Source organism: Panthera onca, chromosome B4, assembly GCF_046562875.1.
Source record: "Panthera onca isolate mPanOnc1 chromosome B4, mPanOnc1 haplotype 2, whole genome shotgun sequence".
NCBI lineage: Eukaryota > Metazoa > Chordata > Mammalia > Carnivora > Felidae > Panthera > Panthera onca.
In genome coordinates this window covers 29,928,506-29,950,705 of record NC_138345.1, presented here as the reverse complement: position 1 = coordinate 29,950,705, position 22,200 = coordinate 29,928,506, and the positions used below count along the sequence as shown (strand labels likewise).

Below are 22,200 nucleotides of genomic sequence, written 5' to 3'. Positions count from 1 at the left end.
GACCATGTTTAAATTATTAGGTGAGATGCTGTCCTGCATTTAACAATGGCCCAGCACACCTCCAGGCCCAACTTCCTCTCCACTTGCTCTGTTTTGATGGGTTACTGCAATCTGTTCTGAAATTGAATTTCAGTTTGTTTCAATAGCATTTTGCAGTAAATAAGAGTGACTCTGGTATCTTGTTTGCGAATCTTGATGTAATAATCAGAAGTAATTGAAGCATGCACAAGCCACAGAGACTTATGACATGTTTTTAAACAAGTATTGACTGATATGAAACTAATTTAACTAAAACTGGAAATCGGACTCCTCGGAGAAGGCGTGCACAGAACACAGGGTCTGTTGCAGTTGCACTGAATTGGCCTTAAAAAATGGCTCGTTCAAGTCTCCTTACCTTTCCTGAGGAGTTTAGGTGCAAGTTAGTGGCAGGCAAGGTTGTGACCCCATGAATAGGGCTAATCATCTGACAACCGGAATTAATCATTTGTCAGTCCTGTGGTTTGGATTAAGTGGGGTCAGTCATCCACGACTGCCTCGGTGGCTCCTATGGATAAGAAAACCTCTTGGTAAAGGGGCACACAAAATCGACTGCAAATGACAACATTTTGTGTAAACCAGCACAGATTTGGAATCTTTTTGTTTTATAAGTGAAACTTCCTTAGATAAGATTGTAATCTTTTGTATTTATGCTCATGCTTACATGGATCTATGTAACTACAGACATCCCACATAACCATCATATACATTCTCACTTGCAGTGTGCCTGCTGGACTTATATTCCACTTAATGCTACTTAGGTACTGAAAAGGAGAAATAAAAGAACAAACCTATAATTTACATCTCTAAGCCTTATTACAGACAAAGATTATTAGAACAGGCCGTGCTATTCTCCTTAGGCTCCGGATTTAAAGCAGGTGAAAAGCGTTTGAGGATAAGAATTTGGAATTCAAGTGATGGAAAAAAATAGTCTAAAATGTTGGCTTCCACAGATACTGACCTTAGGTACAAATGGTGGTGAATTCTTTTGTTCACACACTAAAGAAAAGAGAATGGATTGTGTTTAGTGCACTCAGATTAGTGATAAAGTCTCTGAAACCTTTTGATGCTTGTCCCCTAATTGAAGGAAGTAGAAGAGAGTGATAATGCAGAGAGGGAACATAACAGAAAGAAAATAATTAACAGCTTCATTAGGCAAATTTTACCATTTGAATGTGTTTCTAGCACACAACTAATGTCAGTTGGATTGAGACTTTATGTGGAGCAAATTTCTTTAAAAGACAATGAATTACAACATATAATTTGAAATGCATAAATGCTGCCCTTATCAGTAACACTACCAGAGATCACAGAAAAGTTGAGGTCTAAACAGTATATTTTCCTAAATAGAATCTTGAAGACGTGGACCTCATTAGAATCATCATTCCACCTGTGGAAACAGGATTGACAGAGTGACTGGGGATTTATAGACGTAATACCTATTATCACTAATAGGAGTTAGGTACCCAAATCCCAGAACGGTAGATGAGACTATGCCCCTAAGTATTTGGCATACTCCTCTGCAGAGGTGTTGTTGTCGTGATGGCTATTTTAATAAGGTTTAATGTAATTGGAACAAAAGTAGAACCACCCGGGGTCTTGAGTTTTCCCCACAGTGACTGATATCATTTGTAGAAAAAATTTCTTAGAGCATAATATGTTTTCTTCCAGAACCTTTAGTAAGCAAATTAGACAATGCAGCTGAAATGTTGTTACAATATCAATACCAAAGAGTTGGACTACCTGAGTTATGTGATGTTTGTTGCGATTTTTCTTGTTTATTCATTTTCTCCATAAGCATGAGCTTTTTTCCAGGGAGGCAGTTTTGTTTCTGATTCTCATAAAAGCCCGAGATAAATAGAGAGACATATTTTCTACCTACCAGAAATCTTATCAGGGAAAAAACTAGGGCATGGCAACACCTAAAAACCAATTCCAGGGCAACACTGGGCAAATATAATTACCTGGTCCATACTGGCTAACAAAGGGCTCCATAAATTCAAGTGGAGGAAACATCTACAGATGACTGACTATAAGGAAAGCTTCACAGAACAGATGAACCTTGAGTTGGGCTTTGAAAGAATGGAATTTGGTTTGGCAAAAATAAGAAAAGAGGAACTTCTAGGAAAAGAGATGCCAGAACAATTCTGTGCAGTTAATCTTAGGTGAGGGGTGTTAGGGAAGTTGTCTCTGGTCTTTGGAAGAGTAGTACTATCCCAGGGGTGGTGACTGGGCAGAGAGGCTGGGAGCAGAGGCCCACAGGAGTAGCCAGGGGAAGACTCTTTGGGTTTGTGTCTTCAGACGACATGCATTTGCCTTCAAGTCATCGTTTCTAATTTCCTTTTTACCCTGCCATTTCTCTAGTAGGCCTTTTTTTAAGGCCATTATCAGCATTTCTATCTACATTTAAACACTGTTTTTCAAAAGTCCAGGGGAGAACAAGGGAGAGATGTGTCATGTTGTTTGCAGCCCCAGAAGAGCCTGGCTGACACTCTACCTTGAGCCAGTTCTGAAGTACTGAACGAGCAGAGCGTGCTTGAGAGGCAGTGGGAAACACCTTGCTAGAGAGATATCTTCACATCATCTTCAACTGGCACGACTTCTATTTCTTGGACTTTCCGTCTAGCATCCATGCTATTGGTTTGCTTTTTGGTCCCTGACAGTGAGGTCGAGAGCCAAGGATGAGAAGTCAGCTCTGTCTACACTGCCACTCATACCCTTGACTCTATTCCAGGCACTTCTGTGCGACTCTAGGTGAGCAATTCAGGAGTTAATTCAGCTTATTCATTAGTAAGTTCAGTAAAGAATTGCCTGTGACACCAATGGTTTAACAAAATCGACCAGCTACTCTGGTCATGATGTGGACATAGCTGCAGTAAAGACACCCTCACATGTCACAGGACACCATGTATTCACTCTTTCCTTTCAAGCCTTTAAAACAATGCCAAGTGTAAAAGCTCTCTCAGCTTTGCAGAAAAAGAGTGCTGCATAAATATAAGCTATTATTGCTTTTCTCACCAAAAATTATATATACACATATATGTGTCACACATGCTAAGTATACTTTCCTCCTTAATTGCAAAGCATAATGGGAGTAAAAATCAAAGCTTTTGCTAATAGTCTGCCATTTGTACAGAACATTTCCATTGAACAGATCAATATTATTACTGTTCAAACATTTACACAGCCTGTGTTTAACATGTCTGTCACACATTAAAGGGCAAGTATTTTTGAAGACATTGGATTTTAAAGAAGAAAAATTAGAAAAACATCAAGTTGAAGTTATTATTTTTAATGACTGCTAAACCCAACATTCCTTCTGCTTTGATAGTATTTGAACTATTAACCTGTGTTTCTGGAGTGTATGTTCATCAGTGAATAATTAAGGAGGAATTCAGTAGTAAAAAAGTGATATAAAAGCCATTTGATTCTAAACTTACAAAAGCCTATTTTAAGGTTTAAAAAAATGATTAAGGCTATATGTGTGCTTAATTAGTGAAAATGGGTATTTCGCCTATGTCTGGCAAGGAGAATTATTACAACCTGTCATTAGGAAAAGTATCCTGAATCAATGACATTTCTACAGTATAGCAACAATCTTGCTATATTACACTCACACACACACACACACACACACACACACACACAAATGTTAAAGGGACTATCGCTTGGCATGAAATTACATAGTAGTGTGTGTGAGGAGGAAGGGAGTAAGAGAAAATTCAGCATATAAATTTAACAGTTACAAAAATAGGAACATTCTCAGTCCAGCATTGGGAGTTCTTGGCTGGTGTGCCTAGTTTGTAAAAGAAAAATCAGCAAAATAAATTCTTTCTCTGGCATCAGAAAGCCAACCCTCAATGTGAATGTGGAAAATTTTTGTATTAAATTGTCATCTGGGCATTTCTTTTGCCCTCTGGCTCCATCCATGAGGAGACCTAGAGCAGCCCTTCCTCTGCCCTGAACCTCTCTCCATTTCCTGGGTCCCTGCTCCACAGAGACAATTTGTCATTCCCATGGCAAGACCCTGCGTCAAGATTGCCTAGCCCCAAATCAATAGGAAAGGTGGAGGCTGGAGAGTATGGGAATGGAGGGAGAAGGAAAGCATGGTGGGGTATGGAAGAGAGGAGAATAGAAGTCTAGCCACCCACCCTGCCTTTTGTGGCACCAACACTACTCCAAGTGCCCACAACATTACAGTGTTTGAAATACATATGCACCTTCCATAGTGCTCACTGTCCTTATACTTGCTAAAATAAGCTTGTCTCAACAACCTTTGAGCAATTTGAGAAGTGGTTCCTTACATATCTGTGCTTTTGCCTGTTTTCAAAAGTGTCAGTCTCATATATGTGTTCTTTAATTTTTTTCTATTCTTACAATACCAAAAAAGTTAGAGACTTTAGGGTTGTAATGCTTATCCACAGATACCTGAAGAGCTGTCTTGTGGAGGAGGAATTGAATGTGGTCTTAGGATAATGGGTGGAAGCTACATTAAATACTGAAGAAGCATTTATTGAGGGAGCAGATCCAAGGTAAAACAAGGAACACACAATAATCATCAGGATGACAAAGATGGAATGAACTCCTTGTCTGGACTCAGTCCATCTCCTCTTCCTATAGGTTTTGGAACAAGGCTGAGCAGTCCCTTGGTAGGAATCTCAAATTGGAAGTAAATCCTGATGACCATCAAGACCCTTTCATCATCTCCTCACAAATGGGATGTAATGGTTTGTCGTTCATCAAAATACAGTAGAATGTTCTGGTTCTTCTGGTAACTGGATTTGAAATATTGCTCCACTCCCCTTAAGTGTTTTTGGCTTCAGTTTTCTCATCTATAAAATTTAATTTTTTTTTAATTTTTTTTATTTTAGAGAGAGAGGGAGAGAGTGCATGAGTGGGGGAGAGGAGCAGAGGGAGAGAGAGAGAGAATCTTAAGCAAGCTCCATGCTCAGCACAGAACCAGACAGGGGATTTGATCTCATGACCCTGGAATCATGACCTGAGTCGAAATCAGGAGTCGGATGCTCAACCACCTGAGCCTGCCAGGCATCCCTATACAATGCAGTATTGGTCTCCTATCCCTCAGATCTCTTCCCACTGTAAAATTTGCTAGTTCTCTTCATGGTGCTCACCACAACATGAACTACATAGTAAAAATCAGGACATTCCCAATTCCTGCTCTCAGAGATGCAAACTAGAGTAATCTAGCCAAGTGCATCTGTCAGGCGTGGTCAAGCCTGTTTTACCAAGTATAGGGATCAGTCTTAGGGATCAGCATTGTACTTGTTTAGCTAGAAACAGTTGCTAAAACAGTTTTCCAAGCACTGATTAAAATTAAATTCCTAACATTTAAGGCAGAAAAGAGGAAGGAATTATGTTGCCAAATTTATCTCTGTCTTCGCAAATTTATGTCATCACTTACAAAATTGATTCCCTTCCTGAATTTTTTATTATTTTTGACCTGTGGCTAGTTCAAAGTCAGTGACTTTCCAAAATAACACTTTGAAAATACTTTCTGATGAACAATAGTTCCACAGGTATTATGTAATAAAAGACGCTTACAATCAATAGATTGGCACATGTTGGGTTAAACCAAGTTAAATCAAGGTTTCGGACCTGTGGGACTTCTCAGAGCCTTTAATATACTGACATAAATTGTGAATATTCACAAAAGGAACATTATGACATGTAGCATTCCCAGATGATTTGGGAAAAAAAAAACTATTTTTTCCATGAAACATTTCATGAGTATTCTGGGGAACACATTTTAGGACCAATTCTCCACTGTTTCTGCTTCCGTTAAAAAATAATAATAATAAAGGCAAACACAACAGATTGGAAATTGATGAAAATAACAATAATATTATCTAGGTAATTGGCCATTACTAGAGAAAAAAAGCAATCAAAATTAATGAAATATCTGAAATATGGGATATTTTTAATGTAATGTGATAATCTCAAAGACCTGCACTATTTTAAGTAAGTTTCCCCTGAAGGATTCTCAAAGGGCCTGTTTTATTGTACATTTGTAAGTGAGCACTTATTTGCCCCCAAATAATTCAAGAACGAAAATGCTGAAAAACTACCTTGCTATCTCTCCGTGTGAACTTACACTATCAATTCTCTTAGCAAACTTTTATTTATAAAGTGCAATAAACTGTAGCCCTCTACGTTAAAAGCGTTCAAAGAAAGTAAGCTGTTTAAATACAGTGAAATGTTCAATGTTTCATGTATTCTGGTTTTTAATGCAAAAAGTCACCTTTCCTTATGGAATAATTAGTCAAAGTAAGGGAAGATAAAGCACAACCTTCTATCTCCTTTGCCTACCTGTCTTGTTTTTACAGCTGAGTCTTTACTATCATCAAGAGGAAATTTTTTATGGCTTTCTCTAGCTTATGTTGTGATAAAGAGAAGAGTGTATTTGGAAATGCTCCCTTTATGCTCCCTTTTGTTTCAGCAAACTTGACCATATTCCCTTTTCCTTTCTGTGAAGCTTGCCATTAAAGACACCTTGGGGTTGGGGAGGAGTTTAGATGGTAGGACGGAGGTTGTCTGATCTCCCGGTTGAGTCAAATCCATGCTTCCCCCACAGAGCCATTTTGGCAAACTGACCCCCTCTGTGTTCATATGGTTAAACTTAGATGGTGCTTCTGCTTTTAGGCTACTGGCAATGTTTATGGCCACTGCTTTCTTTTCTTCTAAACACGCAGTTACTCTTTAAGGTCTGCATAAATCATGAGGCCACCTAGATCATTAAAATCCTTTCTTCTCTCCATGAGCTTGCTCCTAACACAGAGATAGTTCGAGTCTTGCTCTATACCAATTAATTACTGAGTCTGTAATGCAAATCAGTGATAAGAAAAAATCATATAAACTAATGTTTAGGCCAATAACCAATGATTCCCTGAATATATTTTTTAACTGGTTTGCACGTTGCAATATAGAAGAAACCCTAGTTGACATTTGAAGTATTTTATGTCCATAGATGTATTTCTTATTACATAAATTATTCTCTGTATTACTAATCGACTTGGGGGTTCAGAATATATGCTAGGTTAGTAAAACTACTAGTGACCCAGTCATGTGCAGCTGATACACCTGTTTTTCAAGTTAATAGAATCTTAAATAATGAAAACCAAAAAACAGAAAAGAATACTGTAAGCATGGATGCACCGAACTCTAAAGATGGCCTACAGCAATTCAACAGTACACTGCTTTCAGTAAACATTAGGGGTTAAAGAAAAGACATATCTCCCTTTGACCATGATCTATTTTTCTCAAGTGTATTTCATTCTAGTATTATAAATGCATTAGGCCCACGGTGCCTGGGTGGCTCAGTCGGTTGGGCGTCCAATTTTGACTCAGGTCATGACCTCACAGTTCATGGGTTCGAACCCCATCTTGGGCTCTCTGCTGTCAGCACAGAGTCCACTCTGGATCCTCTGTCCCTCTCTCTCTCTCTCTGCCCCTCCCCTGCTTGTGCTGTCTTTCTCTCTCTCTCTCAAAAACAAACATTAAAATATAATTTTTTTAAAATAAATGCATTAGGCCTATACCTAAAAGATTCATATTTCTTGGTTATGGCTAGCTTAGTGATTTGTATCTTAGGTAAACTCTAGGAACTACTGAACAGAATTGTAGAGTTCCAACTAGGGTCAGTGCTCCCTGTCCATACTAAAATTCAACTCAATGTTGCCTTCACTGGTCGTGTCACTAAAAGGAAAACTAATCTGTGTCACTAGACACATTTTTCTTTGGCATTTTTTTTTCTTTCCACTTTTTTTTCAGAAAAGATGGGTAGCCATTTCAGGGTAAGGGACTTCCCCATTCCAGAATGAGTAATCTCACCTACCTGACACCATAGCATTCTACTGTAATTAACCTGCAAAGAAAAAAAAACTTAAAAAAATGAGTATTTGCCAACTTTAGTTCCTGCAGCTCTGATTTGCAAACTACCTAGATCCCCACTGAATAATTACTAATTAATCAGGAGGATATTTTTAAAATTCTTGAAACTAGCACCTCAGGTCCTATAGTCTAAAGCAGAATTATTGCTTTATTTCTTTTTTCAAACAATGAAAAAGGAAACTTGAGGATTATGATTTTGTGACACTATAAGCCAGAGTCACTGCCTTTCTATAACTGGAAGTTGCACCCGGGGTGCTTCCATTGTACCAATTATAGGGGCTTTTGGAGAAAATTCAGCACTGCATGCTAAGAGTACTAATCCAACTGCACATCATTAAATCAGTTGAGCACATCAGTGGAAACACTTAACAGACTTAGTGATTTAAAAAAACATATTGTGGTTATCTATAAATTGATTTCTTTAATTCCATTATTGACAATGGCTTTCATTGATTGACTTTTGGTGGTAGTACTGGGGCAAGACCTACTGCCATCCCAAGTCATATTTTTCAGAATAACATGTTATCATGGTCATATTCTGAGACTTAGTCATGTGACTGATGGATCCCCCTGGGAGATAACAGTAGTTAGATTTCCTGCACTACCTGAACTACACAGTCTGTTTTGAGCTTGGTGGCATACCTTTTGGAAAACAAAGCTGTGCCCCATTTACTTTTTGATACATTCATCTCTTTCCTTCTTATGCATTCCAACCTCACTTGGGAAGGGACATCAAGCCTGGCAAAGGTCATTACATTCATTACCTAATTTAACCCTCCCTATCGTCCTGTAGGTTAATCCTCATATGAGTTGTCCATTGTACAGGTGAGCAACAGAGGCTCACAGAGTTTGGTTAATACCTGCCCAAGGCACTCAGCTAGTCAGTGGCACAGTGTAAGGACTTGGATCACAGTTGTCCCAATTTGGCTAAATTGACTGCCTGATGGTCAGGCAGGTGGCACTTCCTTGCCTCACTGACCCCTGTGACACTTTGTGGGAGGTCAAATATAGTGACACATCTTGACAGACCAAAGGTGCCTGAGTGGTTCCTGAAGTTCAGAGCCCAGACCAGAACCCTGTTCTTCCTGCCCCAGATCTCTCCACTGGGCCACGTTATAAAAAGCTCAGTTAACTTAAAAAACTCAAAATTATTCCCTTTGGAGGGCCAAGAGGAGAGGAGCAGAGAGAAGAGAATATCTTTTTAGCAAAAAAAAAAAAACCTTAAAGATACAAGGATTTAAAATAAATAAGAAGGAAGTAAATGTGTCCAAAAAAACCCCTCTGTCACTTCCTGATGGCTTGACTTGCTATATAAACCCATCTTGAGACAATCCATACAAGTAATTCCTTTTTTTTTTCCCTGAGAACAGTGGAAAGTTGGCAAGAAGTAAAAATTTTCTATGAAATAGGGAGGCGAACAAGTTGTAAATGATGTTAATATCTTCCAGATGGCACAGTTTTACTTGGGAACTGAGTTTATTGTAATTAAAGGCATGTGAATTTTTCTATAAATACTGAACTTTGCAAGTTTGACACTGAAAGACTCCATCACTTCTGGAGGATAGTTGTTTTAAGGGAGGTGTTCCTTCTCTTCCATTTAAAATGCATCATTGAATTTCATAATCTGAGTTAAATCATAGAAATATTTTCCCATGTGAAGGACTCTTTTTTATCTTCCATTCCAATAAATCTTAATTACGAAGTGAGATTCCTCAGAAATGAGAAATTTTAACTCCAAACATTTTCTATTAAAATTATGTATTTTGACCATTATTTTATACCACATGTCTTGAATTCTTTTATGTATTTATTTTTAAATTAAGCTATTATCACTTTTCTCTCTCCAGACATATGTGTTGGGCAATCTTGGAAGTTCTGTTTTTGCTTCAAACAGGAGAGTCTGGCTCACTCCAGAACCTTGCTTTCCTTTTCCCTGCAAGCAATGCCTGTGGGCTCAGGGATCCCAAACCAGCAGCCAACATGACATGAGAACATTAAAATTGTTTCCACGATTGCTCCAATTTCCTAATCCCATCCTTAGTCTTACCCTGTATCTACTAATCTCTGCTCTACCAGGTGATGCAAGTGGATGATCCCTGTTGGCTTCGGTTTCTACTGTAGCTTCCAAGCCCCGTATGTCCTACCAGAGCTTGGTCTGTGTGGTAGGCAGAATTCTAAGAAGGGCCCCCGGGATCTTTGGCCCCTGGGATGCACACACCTTCTCCCAGTTATTCAATCAGCCATTAATCCAGGTGCTGCTACAAAGGGATTTTGCCGATTTAATTAAGTGGCTAAACCAGCAGACCTCAAGAAAGGGAGATGATCCTGAATGAGCCTGACCTAATCAAATGAGCCCTTAGAAGGGACTGAACTTTTCCTGAAGACCATGAGGCATGAGTAAGGCAGATTTTCTGCTGTTGGCTTTGAAGCTGGAGAGGGCCACATGATGACAGGTGCAGGTGGTCTGTAGGATCTGAGAGCAGCCCCCAGCTGACAGCCAGCAAGAGAGTGGGGATTGCAGTCCTGCAGCTACAAGAAACTGAATTCTGCCCTGGTGGTGTGGGCTTTGACAAGGACACCAAGCTCAAGTTGAGAATGCAACCCTGCTGACACCTTGATTTTGGTCTTAGGTTGCCCCGAGCAGAGAGCCCCAGCCATGCCATGCCAGACTGCTGAACTATGTGACCTAATAAATATGTGTTGTCTTCGGCCCCTCTCTTCATGGTGATTTGTTATGCAGCAGCAGGGATCTGTCTATAACCTGCTGGACATTTATTATCTCAGTTTTTCTCCTATGCTAGTCCTGACCAGCCACGGCATCCCTCGTAATCAACTGCCATCCCTTTGCATGGCTCCAGGGAGAACCATTTAATATCTCTTAATTTTACTCCAGTAAAACTTTTTTCTTTAACACTTTCTTTCTTTACTTTTGTAATGCCTCATTTCCTGGGACTGTTAACTCTCATACATATTATTATGTTACTATCTAGTCTATTAATCATCAGTTTTCAATAGCTGCAATAAAATTATGGATATTCATTATAATGACCCTGAGGCATCACAAAAGCTTAAAGATGAAAATTTTAATATGTGAGATTAGCTTTATGAGTTTTACTATACTCTGATTATTGAGAACAAGTTATCTGACTACCTACATAAAGAAACCCTTACTATACTGAATCAGCAGAACCACCTTCTGGAAAAGATGCTAGGGAGACTGTATTGTGTTGGGATTTCCTGCAGGAGAATTATCTGGAAGCCTGTGGACAAGTGCAAGATTAACATCTTGCAAGCCTTTGAGGAGGACAATGACAAGACAAAAGCGTTTGCAACAGTTTTTGTTCTAAGAGAGGTAGGGGGTTGGCCTCCCATTCACAGTCTGTAAAGTCAGTTACAGGAGGCATGGTTTGGCTGGAGTACATCCAGCAGCCACTAAGCAAAGCTACCTGTTCTCTTTAGCACCACCTACTTCCCAGCTCTGTGGCATGGGCGCAGCCAGCCGGCCAGGGTTGTCATCTCTGCCCTCTGGACCTTGAGCTCTGTACTGAAGAACTCCAGGGTAGAGAAATGGCAATGTTGATAAAATGCCACTCTCCTTATAAGTGAATGGGGTCACCACTATGTTGGGTAGCTCTGCAACTGAAATAATGCTCCCCCATGCCCGGACACTGTCAAGAGCATATCACTTAGTGCAACTATTCGTAACCACATCATAAGTATAGCTATAGTCAGGCTATGGACTAGAAGTTAGGGGTGTATCAAAAGGATAACTAGACTTGGGGCATATCAGAAGGATTGCCAGAATAGAAATAAGGGAGACTGACTTTTAGAAAGTGTCAGCACAAGTTAAAATGAGGCTTAGCTTAAAGACTCATGTCCTACAATCCTACTTATAATACACAGAGTGCATACAGGAAGAAAAAAAAAAAAATATATATATATATATATATAATATATGAAAAAACATGTATCATTAGGAAAAGATATTTAGCATTATTTTAATAAGGGAAAATTACTTTATTAACTTAGAAACAAACATTAAAGGGGAATATGACAAAATATTAAACAAAACAATTTTCTGTCTATAGTATAAATTTAAAATTTTTGCCAGATTCAGAATGGCTTTCTTAGAAATTGGCACTTCATAGAATCAGCCAGCACAACCCAGTTTCTCTGTCCCTCTGAAAATGTCAAGGGCTCTCTGGCCATGCCCAAGGCTCAGGCCCTCTGCTTGTCCTGAGTTTGGTGTGTTACTACCTCCTTCCTGGGAGGAGTGGCCCAGGCCGACTCCAGCTCTGGTGGCAGTCAGAGGGGCCTGCCTTTCCCACTTATCCATCCTGGGGAGTGCGGATAGGCCTGCATAACCCAGTCTCTGTGCCTGCCCCATCCTTACTGGAGTAATCTGTGTTCAGACCCCAGTGCCAGCAGTGGGGAGAAACCAAAATTTGAGCTGCTATTCGATAACACTCTAGCACCCTCCTCTGTTTCATCTCTATTTCTCTACTGCCCAGGCGGGGCTTGGATTCTAGTCATGAGGTCCCTGAACATCCAGCCCAAGCAGGAGGACCAGGACCAGGACTAGAATAGCTCTGGAAGAGGCCCATTAAATGACCACCACCAATTCCACTGAAACTTTCAACCCACGTGACTCCCTGGAGGCCAGTGGCTCTCTCTTATCTCTATGTCTGTCTCACACATGCACACATGCACATAAACCTCCATACACACTGATATGTCTGTGTATATAGCTCTAGCACACTGTTAACAAAAAAATCAATGAAATATTAGTCGATATGGTGGTTTTCTAGCAACAATGACCAGTTGAAGATGAATTATGAGTTGTTAATAAGTAATTCTAAAATAATAAGGTCATACCCATCCTCCACCTCTCAAAATATATGTATGAGAAAGAGTAACAAGAACAAAAATAGGAATCAAATTTGCCCAAAAGTAGGCAATGTCGAAAGGATGCAAATTTCTTCATCTGTGTCTCCCACCCAGTGCTTCCCCAGCTCTGTGCTCCCTCTGGGTTGGTACCACCTGATCAGTGCCTTCCTGGGATCATGGGAAAGACTATGTTAGATAGTACATCTGACAGCACTTTGTAACGTGGAAATTACCATACAAATGGCAAGTATTATTGCCAGTATCAGATCACATCTGATTCATTTTAACTTTCTAATACTTAAAAAAAAAAAAAAGCACACAGACTTTCATTGATCCAGTTATTTTTTAAAAAGATGAAGCCTTTGATTTATTTCCAAATAAAACCTCATAAAAAATAGTGTTTTCTGACCAAGAAATAAAAAATTATTAGCTAGGCAACAGGATATTGATTTGCTACTTTATATACAGATAGTTAATGCTTTTCAAAATAACTTTTATTTGATTACAAAGAACACTTATCCATTGTAAAAATTTTGAAAAATACAGAAATGACTGAGGAACATAATCTCACTACCTGGAGACAATCACTTATTAATGGCTCTACATACTCCCTTCCATTTCTTTTTCTTCATATGATGAAGAATTGAGAATATACTGTATATAGGGTTTTATGCTCTTACTTTTCACTTATGATATCATTAACATTTTTCCTATGTTATAAAAAAATCTTTTGTTGAATATGCTTTTAGTGGCTGAATAATATTCCATGATATGAATGTATATAAATTCCTTCTTGTTTCCTTCCTGCCTGCCTTATTTCCATTTTCCCCCATTATTCTAAATAAAATTTCAGGAAATAATTTTGCATAAATATTTGACATGATTCCAGATTATTTCCTTTGAATGGATTTCTAAAAATTGTTTTTACTCAATAAGAAGCCATGAACCTTATAAGCCTCTTCATATATCTTGATTAGAACATTGCAAGCAAGCCAGAACTTAGGGGTGAATATCATGTAAAATCACCCAGAAACACAGATACAGATACAGACTAATTGGCTTCTTCTAGCTCCATCATTGTATATTTTTATTCCCAAATCCTTCTCTAATGCTCTGAGAGTAAAGCCCGTTCTCTGCTGGGGAGTATGTAAGGTAATTCTTGGACAGCGGTGTAGTAATCGTTTACAGGTTGTTCAGTAGGAATAGCTATTAATGCCTTGTGCAAAATAAACCAAAGATCCAAAGAAACACATTTTTGCAGGTGAAAATTATGTTAGCCAACATCATTTCTCACTCTGGTTTATGATGTCAGGTATCAGGTTTCTCCATTATTAATGTACACATGCACGTGGGGGCAGATCCTCTTGGAAGGAGATTAAAAAGACGCCACCACCTATAACCCCCCTTCCTAATCATACGAGAATGTCCAGAAGCTGTGAGGGGCTGGTACAGTAGCTCCCCTGTACAGACAACACCCCGCAGAGGATTAGCTTTCTTCCCATTAGCGGGCTCCACCATGGAGAGTCAGGGGTCATTTGTACTCACCAGAGAAAACCTGACTTGAGTAAAGTGTGCTATTCTTCTCTTCAGCACTGCGTACCTATAAAGCCTCTGAAACCACTCTTTAGTGACTGAGTACATTTCTCATTTCCCATCCCTTCTCCCCCTACTTGGCGATTTTCCTAAAGCCGTAATTCAAACTTCCCAAAAGAAAAAAAAAAATAATCTCTGGGTAATCCTTTCAAGAATTCTTAGAAGGAAATCTTTATTCTTTTATCATTCTTATGGGAAACCTAACTCGTGATTAGTATTAGGACTCAGAATGTTTCACCACACACGTATACCCAGGTAGGGTGAGGGAAGGGGGAGTGTGGGGGCAAAACACCCTTTAGCTTAAGGAATTTGTGCTCCTGGGGCGCCTGGGGGACTCAGTCAGTGGAGCATCTGACTTCAGCTCAAGTCAGGATCTGGGTTCGTGAGTTGGAGTCCCACATCGGGTTCATTGCTGTCAGTGCAGAGCCCACTTTGGATCCTCTGTCTCCCTCTCTCTGCCTCTCCCCTGCTTGTGCTCTCTCAAGACTAAATAAACATTTAAAAAAAAAAAAAAAAAAAAAAGAGCTTGCTCTCCCAAGCCCGGGACACTCTTGAGAAGTGCCACCATAGTACCATACCCTAAACCAGGAACCATGGTAAAGTGTCTTTAAGTTGTAAAAGAGTTAGTTCCCAGTAAATGCAGTCTCCTTAAGGGAATGCATTAAGGTAGGAGAGTTAAGAAAAAAAGTGGCAGGATACCTAAAGGGGGAGAGGTTGGTTGTCCTCTAAATATTTAAAAAATCCACATGACGTTTACATTCCTGTGCTAAGTGGACAGGATGAGGTTTGAGGAAGGGCTTCCCTGGCTGGGACCCTCCAGGCCCCTGCACAGAAAGACAGTGCGCTTTGGACTCAGACGCAGCTTCCCTGTCACCTGGAGCAGTCATGCTCTGGAGCAGGGCTCCAAACGGATGGGCATGTCAGCTTGCTGGCCCCTCCTCTAGCTTCTATGCGTGGGCCCAGCTCCTGAGACAAAGTTCCCGGTTCTCCTCCGGCTCTTCTCCAGCGTGTGGGTTCAGCACGAGAGTCAAGCAAGTGGCCCTGCTTCCACCTGTATAGGTCCCCGCCGTCATGACCAGGGATCTTGACATTCCAAGAAGTGCGGCGTTTGCCACACTGGAGCACTAACAGAGCAATGTGCAGCCGCCTGGGGGAGCGAAATTTGCAAACTCAGTATCTCGGGCCTCAGGCCAATGCAGGCTGGGTGCGTTGCTGTGGTGACACATTTAGTCTCTAGGGAGGGATTGCTGGCATGCCTGCTGCATTCCTGGCACCACGTTTGCCAGCAAGAAACTTATGGAGTGGAACTGGTATCAACTCCAGAGGGAGATGCAAGCTGCTTTCTTAACTTCCTTGGCAGTACTACCCTTTGCAACTTGTGCACATAAACCCTCCTGAATATTTACATGAACTGCTATTTGTGACACTCTTTGGGGCCCTGTTGGATGGTGCTTTGAAGGGAAGTGCTAAAATGATAGCAGCCTTCCAGTTTATAAATGTAACTATTGTATCCCCGAATAATTCAATTTCCTAAAATTGGCACTTAACGATGCAATGACTTATCTCTTGCTGGGAAGAGATTCTAATCCCTCTCCTCCTGTTAAAAATAGCTTTTACTGTTGCCAAGAGGAGAGCCTGGTATTTACTATTAGAAGATATGTGAATTAAAATACTAGCTTCTTTCTCTGTTGCAACTCACTGGCACTATCTTAGTTGAGCTCTCTCCTACCTGGGAGGAAAGGCTCCTCACAGAAGTGCCCCCAGTTCTTAGGAAAGCCTGACCCACCTCCCTTATTTGTGCCTGGAAAGCAAAATGCACTAAGATTTGGCCACTTAGTATTCAGACCATGTCAAGATTCAAGTAAAAAGCCTATATTGCACCATCACCAGGCCAAACATAGCCAACGGTTCAAACCACAGTTAAATTATAAGCAAACATGGGGCAAAACATGCAGACCTGTCTAGTCAATGAAGCAGTAGAGATAAAAGGAATTACTACATAAATGCCAATGTGGAGGCTTAATGAATACAGAGATGGTGTCCTTTCCAGCTGCCCCCAGTTAAGTGTAAAAGGCCAGTAAGGATTTTGAGCATAATGCTTTCTTCCTCCTCTTCCTCCTCCTCCTCCTCCTCCTCCTCCGCTTTTTCTTCTCCCCCTCCTGCTTCATCTTCTTTTAACATGCAAAGCGTCTCCCAAGGTATTGAGAAATGAACAATTCTTCTGTGCATGTCCATAGTTTTGCAGAGGGGTCAGCCAATGATTACTACTGGAAACATCAGATGCAGCAAAGGAAATGCAGTTAATACAATAATTCACATATGTTAATGCTTAGTTCCATCAATGTCAGCTTTATTTTCTTCTTGATATACACAGAGCTGGCACACAATTTTAACTGATGAGGTAATGTCATTTTTAATTTAGAGAGCCTTAAGCTGTCCACTCTAACTAGTGATATCATCTTTGCAGTTCCCTCGTGAGACTTTATGTAAACATAAGTAATGTGTCCTGGACAGTTTGAAAAGAGATTGTGAAAGATGACATTGGTCATCATGAAGATTTCCCCCACTTTGATCTCTTTTAAATTGCCAGATACAGTTTATATTACTGCCATATTCTAGCCATTCCTGAAATTAATATATCCCAGGACTTTTGAACCAAGTCAAACGCAGAAATAAAATAAAGGTTTGAAATGAATGGACTGTAATGTTTTCATGTCAGTTCTAGAAGAAAAATGGAAGACAGCTCAGATTATCTGGATCCTAGGTGACTTGGTAAATAACAAGAGAGGAAAGGGAAAGGCACTAAGAAGTGTGTAACACCAAACAAACAAAACTCTTCCTATTTTTGAGGGGGAATGCTAGTTTGTTGGAGACGGCTCCCCACCTCTTGGAGGTAAAGAAGCATATGTGTTATCTCAGTACAATATTTAGAATAATATTTTATTGTGACTTCCTTTACCATTTGTCTCCTTAGTGTACTATTATTAAGCCCGATTTTTTTAAAAATCACATCACTTTGGTGACTTGGAGTGTGTCACATTTCCTTTTCAAGCAACAATATTCCTTTAAAGATTCAGGCTGGTGGGTATAAACACAGTAATTTTCCATTTTTAAATAAACCTTTTTCTTTGGAGAGATTATGTTCTGCAATTCAAGTATAGCTTTGGAGAAGATGATCTGTGTTTTAACCACTGTGGATACTGAGAGAGTTTTTCCTAAGAAGTCTGGAGTTTGGTAGAATTGAGTTAAATAGTAAAGAATCTGTTTATTATTCTGTGGCCATATGTTTAGAGAGTCGCTCACAGAAATCAAAGTATTTTTCATGGAGAGCTCCAGCCAAGGAGACATTTTGGATTCATAAAAGAACTTCACAGTTTGAAAAGAATGCATAGCATTATGTATTGACACCCCACTACCACAGACAAAGGAACACAATTTAATAACAGAGAATTGTGCTCGTGAGATTTTTCTTTTTCTTGTTAATTGGTTACTTTAACTGACATTGTCTGCAAGTCCATTATTCTTAATAGTTCTGTGTTGCCAGATGATGTATACAGACATGATGTAGTCCATTTTGATTATTTCATTTTGCTAGATTTTTATCCCTCCATGTAATACAGTGGTGAATACAGATAGCACTGTTTTCCTAACAGACTATGCTGGATAATGCTGCCTTCTATATCACTGAAATTAAAAGGGCATTTCTCACTAACCTGTTGTCTCCTGTATTTATGTTAGGTATGACTACGTGGAGGTCATCGATGGAGACAATGAAAATGGACGCTTATGGGGAAAGTTTTGTGGGAAAATTGCTCCTTCCCCTGTAGTGTCTTCAGGGCCATTTCTTTTTATTAAATTTGTCTCTGACTATGAGACACATGGTGCTGGATTTTCCATACGTTATGAAATTTTCAAGAGAGGTGAGTGACTTCCTGCAGAACAAGTGTGGCTAAATGTTCATTACCATTGTTTGATTCCATGAATGACAAAGGGAAAAGAAGACAAAGGCATAATGCTTTGATCTTGTAAAAAATTGTATATTCCCATTACAAAACTGTTGGAAAATACTTTAAACAAAGGAAAATTACCCAATGTATGGAAGAAGTCGTGTTTAAAGATTTTTTTAAGTGGGTCACCTGGGTGATGCAGTCGGTTGAGGGTCCAACTCTTGGTTTCGGCTCAGGTCATGATCTCACAGTTCATGAGTTTCAGCCGCACATCAGGCTCTGCGCTGATGGCGTGGAGCCTGCTTCAGATTCTGTCTCTCCTTCTCTCTGCCCCTCCCCAACTTGTGAGCACGCGCGTGCTCTCTCTCTCTCTCTCTCTAATAAATAAATAAACTTTAAAAAATATTTTTAAAGTATTTCAGGACTCAAAATTGCATCATTTTAATGTGGTGACCAGTGTTTATAGGGTATATATTCTGTAAAACTCTCTAAGAGCATTTATTCTTATCTTTCTTCAAAAATAAGTGTGATCTTCTCTTGAAGTTTTATTTCTTTCATTCAAAATGTGTGAGTCTCCTTTATCTTAAAGCCATGTACATACATCCTGTTTCATTACAAAATTCAAAACTAGTATTTCCCAGGAAAGGGAAAGCAGTCTACTGGTGTTAGAGTTTCTAAAGCTGCTGAAGGAAGAAGAGGCTTTCTATTAATGTCTGTTAAGAAGAGGAATAGTTAGAGAAAGAACCTCTTGGAGGAAACAAAACAGTAAAGCTTTAAATGCCATTCCCCTTAGGAAATAAACATCTTTCTCCCTCTACAATATAATCACTTAGTAGTAATCTTCTGTTCAAATGGTATATATTGAGATGGATAGAATCTGACAATTCCTAGTCTCCCAGCCTTGAAGAATTGAATGCACATATCAGTCAATTGATAAACAATGTATCTTTATCCAGATGTCACTGTTTTTTACAACAGCTGGTAGATTCCTTTAATGTGTTAAATTTAACCTTCCATTTTAGGTTGGCAGTAATGTGGTGGGTGGGAGTTCCAATCCAGGGACAGAAGCTTAAGATTTGAGTGTACTGTCCTAGAATAGGAGCTTTTTTTAATAGAAAAAAATCTAGTTACATCAATTACAGAGTCTCAGCGGCAACTGAGAATAACAAATAGGAGTCATTAGGAGTTTCTAGGAACATAGGTACAACTTCTTAAAATTTCAAAGAAATCTGCCATTGCCCCATACAAGTATGGATAGATAGAAACAATTCTGCAAACATTTGAATAAATAATAGTATACATATGACTTCAGTATGTACAGCTGATTACATATATACATATTTTCTTGTGTTGAAAGCTGTTTGACCTGTTGTAGAAATCATATTGTACATGTATGTATATGGACACACACACACACACACACACACGTATCTACATTTGCTCACTTACCGGCATATGGCACTATAAAAGAAAATAAGGTGTCAGAAAGGAATTTAGGAGTAGCCTTTCATTTTCAGTGTTTCTCGAAGATCTGAAGATAGTTGAAAGAGGAGAGAGAGAGAGAGAGAGAGAGAGAGAGAGAGATCTATAACTAAGTCATTGAGAATTCTTCATATTCCTTCCTAATGAACTCAGCCCCCTATACTTCCATTTCCTCAGAGGTACTGTAATTTCCTTATCCTGATCTCCAACACCACCTTTGAAACTTGAAGCCTTATTTTTTCTCTCTCTTCTTGCCTCTCTACATCCAATATGGCTTCTAGTTCTTTTGAATTTACATCCAAAAGCCTCCAAGAGTCATGCTGCCTTTCTGCATTCACTACATTAACTGAATAGGCCCAATTTGGGTTCTCCCTATGTTTTCTCATGCTACACACAGCTTCTCAAACAGTCATCAAGCCACTGTCCTCCAAATGCTTATGGCAGGTGTCCATCACCTATTGGGTCAAACCTCAATGTCCCATTGGGTCAAGCTTAAGGCTTGACATCAAGTACTCCCAACCTTCTCCAGCTTCAAATCCCACAGATCCACACCTGGTTTCCTGCCTCGGATAGTGCACTGGGTAATGTCCAGCAAACCTGAATGTGAAGTTTAATTCTGCCTCTGACTATCAATCTGAATGTTCAGAGACTTGGATTCCTCATCTGGTAAATGGATAATAGTATCCAACACAGGTTTATTGAGAAGATAAGTTGAGATGAAAACATGAGAAACATGTAGCCAGTGCCTGTCACCAAAGATGTGTTCAGTAAACAATGCTTATGGATGAAGCTGGTGCCATTAGCTTTCAGAGCCTTCGCTCTCTATCAGTTTATATCCCTTAACCTCCATGGAAACCTGGCTCTGGCTCTTTTCTTTCTTCTTCTCAAAAGCTTTTTTTAATTCTTCTACTTTTTTTTTCCTATGCATATACCCAACTTGTCCTCTACACATGCAAGTGCACACACACATACACACAATATACACATAATGCATATTATGTATACACACATATATCCAAGTATGTTTCACTAACCATTATGCTTCTTAATATTTTCAAATTTGTTCATATACGCATATTTTATTTCCCAACCAGATTGGTACCACCTGAAAAATGCAAAGAAAACATCTTTCCCCCCCTCACTGCATATACTATAGTCCTTACAGGTGTTTCATAGAAAGTCATTAACGAATACATTTATGCATACATATACAGGTTCATGGATATTTTTTTTCCTCAAAAGCCATTTAATGATATTATAGAATCCATGAATCTCCTTTTTTTATTTTTGAAAACATACCACCTCTTCCAGAGTGCAGCAATTTCAAGTTTCCTCAAAACACATAAATTATACTAATTATAGTTGGCCCAATAAATGAGTCTTTCACCTGTTGGCCTTGAGGTTTTCTGGCACTAGATTACAGTTCTAAGGAAATTTTAGGCCATTTCTGCATCCCTAAGGCTGCATTTCTCGAAGGCCACCTTTGCAAATGTCAGTCAGCAAAGCCAGTCCCCACCTCTTCCCATGCTTCCTGGAGCCACCCTGGACACCCTAACTTTCTACCCAGGTCCCTCACTTTTCCCTTCTATGTGTCTTTTCCTAGATGGTGAAAGATTGGGCCATCAACCTGAAAATTATTCCCACTCACCTAAAACAATTTCTCCAGGAAACCCAAGCATCACTACCTATCACTCCTCCCCTGTCCTTCCCTTGGTCTGGGTTATCCAGCCTCAACTGCTGGAAGAAGCTGTAGACATTTTCTTTGCGTGTCCATGTGGGGAAGACATGGCATTTATTGAGAGCAAGACTGATCCCTTCACATGTTATTTGGTTATGAGTCTGGATTTTAATAATAATTCCAAGGAGACCATCTTAGCTGTTACCATTGTGTACCCTTATTGTCATTAACAATGAAGCGTGGCATTCTTACAGCCACACAAGGTCCTCCAAGTCTTACAAATAAATCAAAAGCACAGTGTTCACTGGCGGCCAATGCCGTGTGTCACCTCTCACAGCAGCAGCTCACTCATGCCTAGACACACGGGGCTGCTCTCCCTCTCTCCTGTTTAGTGCTTCTGTACTCTCTACAGAATTCCTTCACCCACTCCTGCCTTGCTCGTTTTTGGGAAGTGCTTGCTCATCTGTGGCAAACCTATGCAACAGTGAACAGGAAAAATATTAAAACAAATGTTGATGTTTACTGGACAAGTAGGAAAATACAGAATCTTGAAGTTTAAAGGGATTTTTTTCCCAAATCCTAAAGCCCACCTCCGATTTGTTATGTACAAAATCTGAAGACTGGGAAGGTTAGGAGGCCACTCAAGTTTACACAGCAGGTTAGCAGTAG

General features: G+C 39.6%; 1 protein-coding gene across 6 annotated transcripts in view; it reads left to right on the top strand.

The window, feature by feature from the left end:
* NRP1 (neuropilin 1) overlaps positions 1–22,200 on the top strand; it is a 503,454-nt gene that overhangs the window by 403,052 nt on the left and 78,202 nt on the right. For all 6 annotated transcript variants that reach the window (XM_081796084.1, XM_060659006.3, XM_081796083.1 and 3 more), the window contains exon 4: positions 18,163–18,344. In XM_081796084.1, coding sequence (XP_081652210.1) covers positions 18,163–18,344 — 182 coding nt within the window. The remainder of the gene's footprint in view (positions 1–18,162; positions 18,345–22,200) is intronic.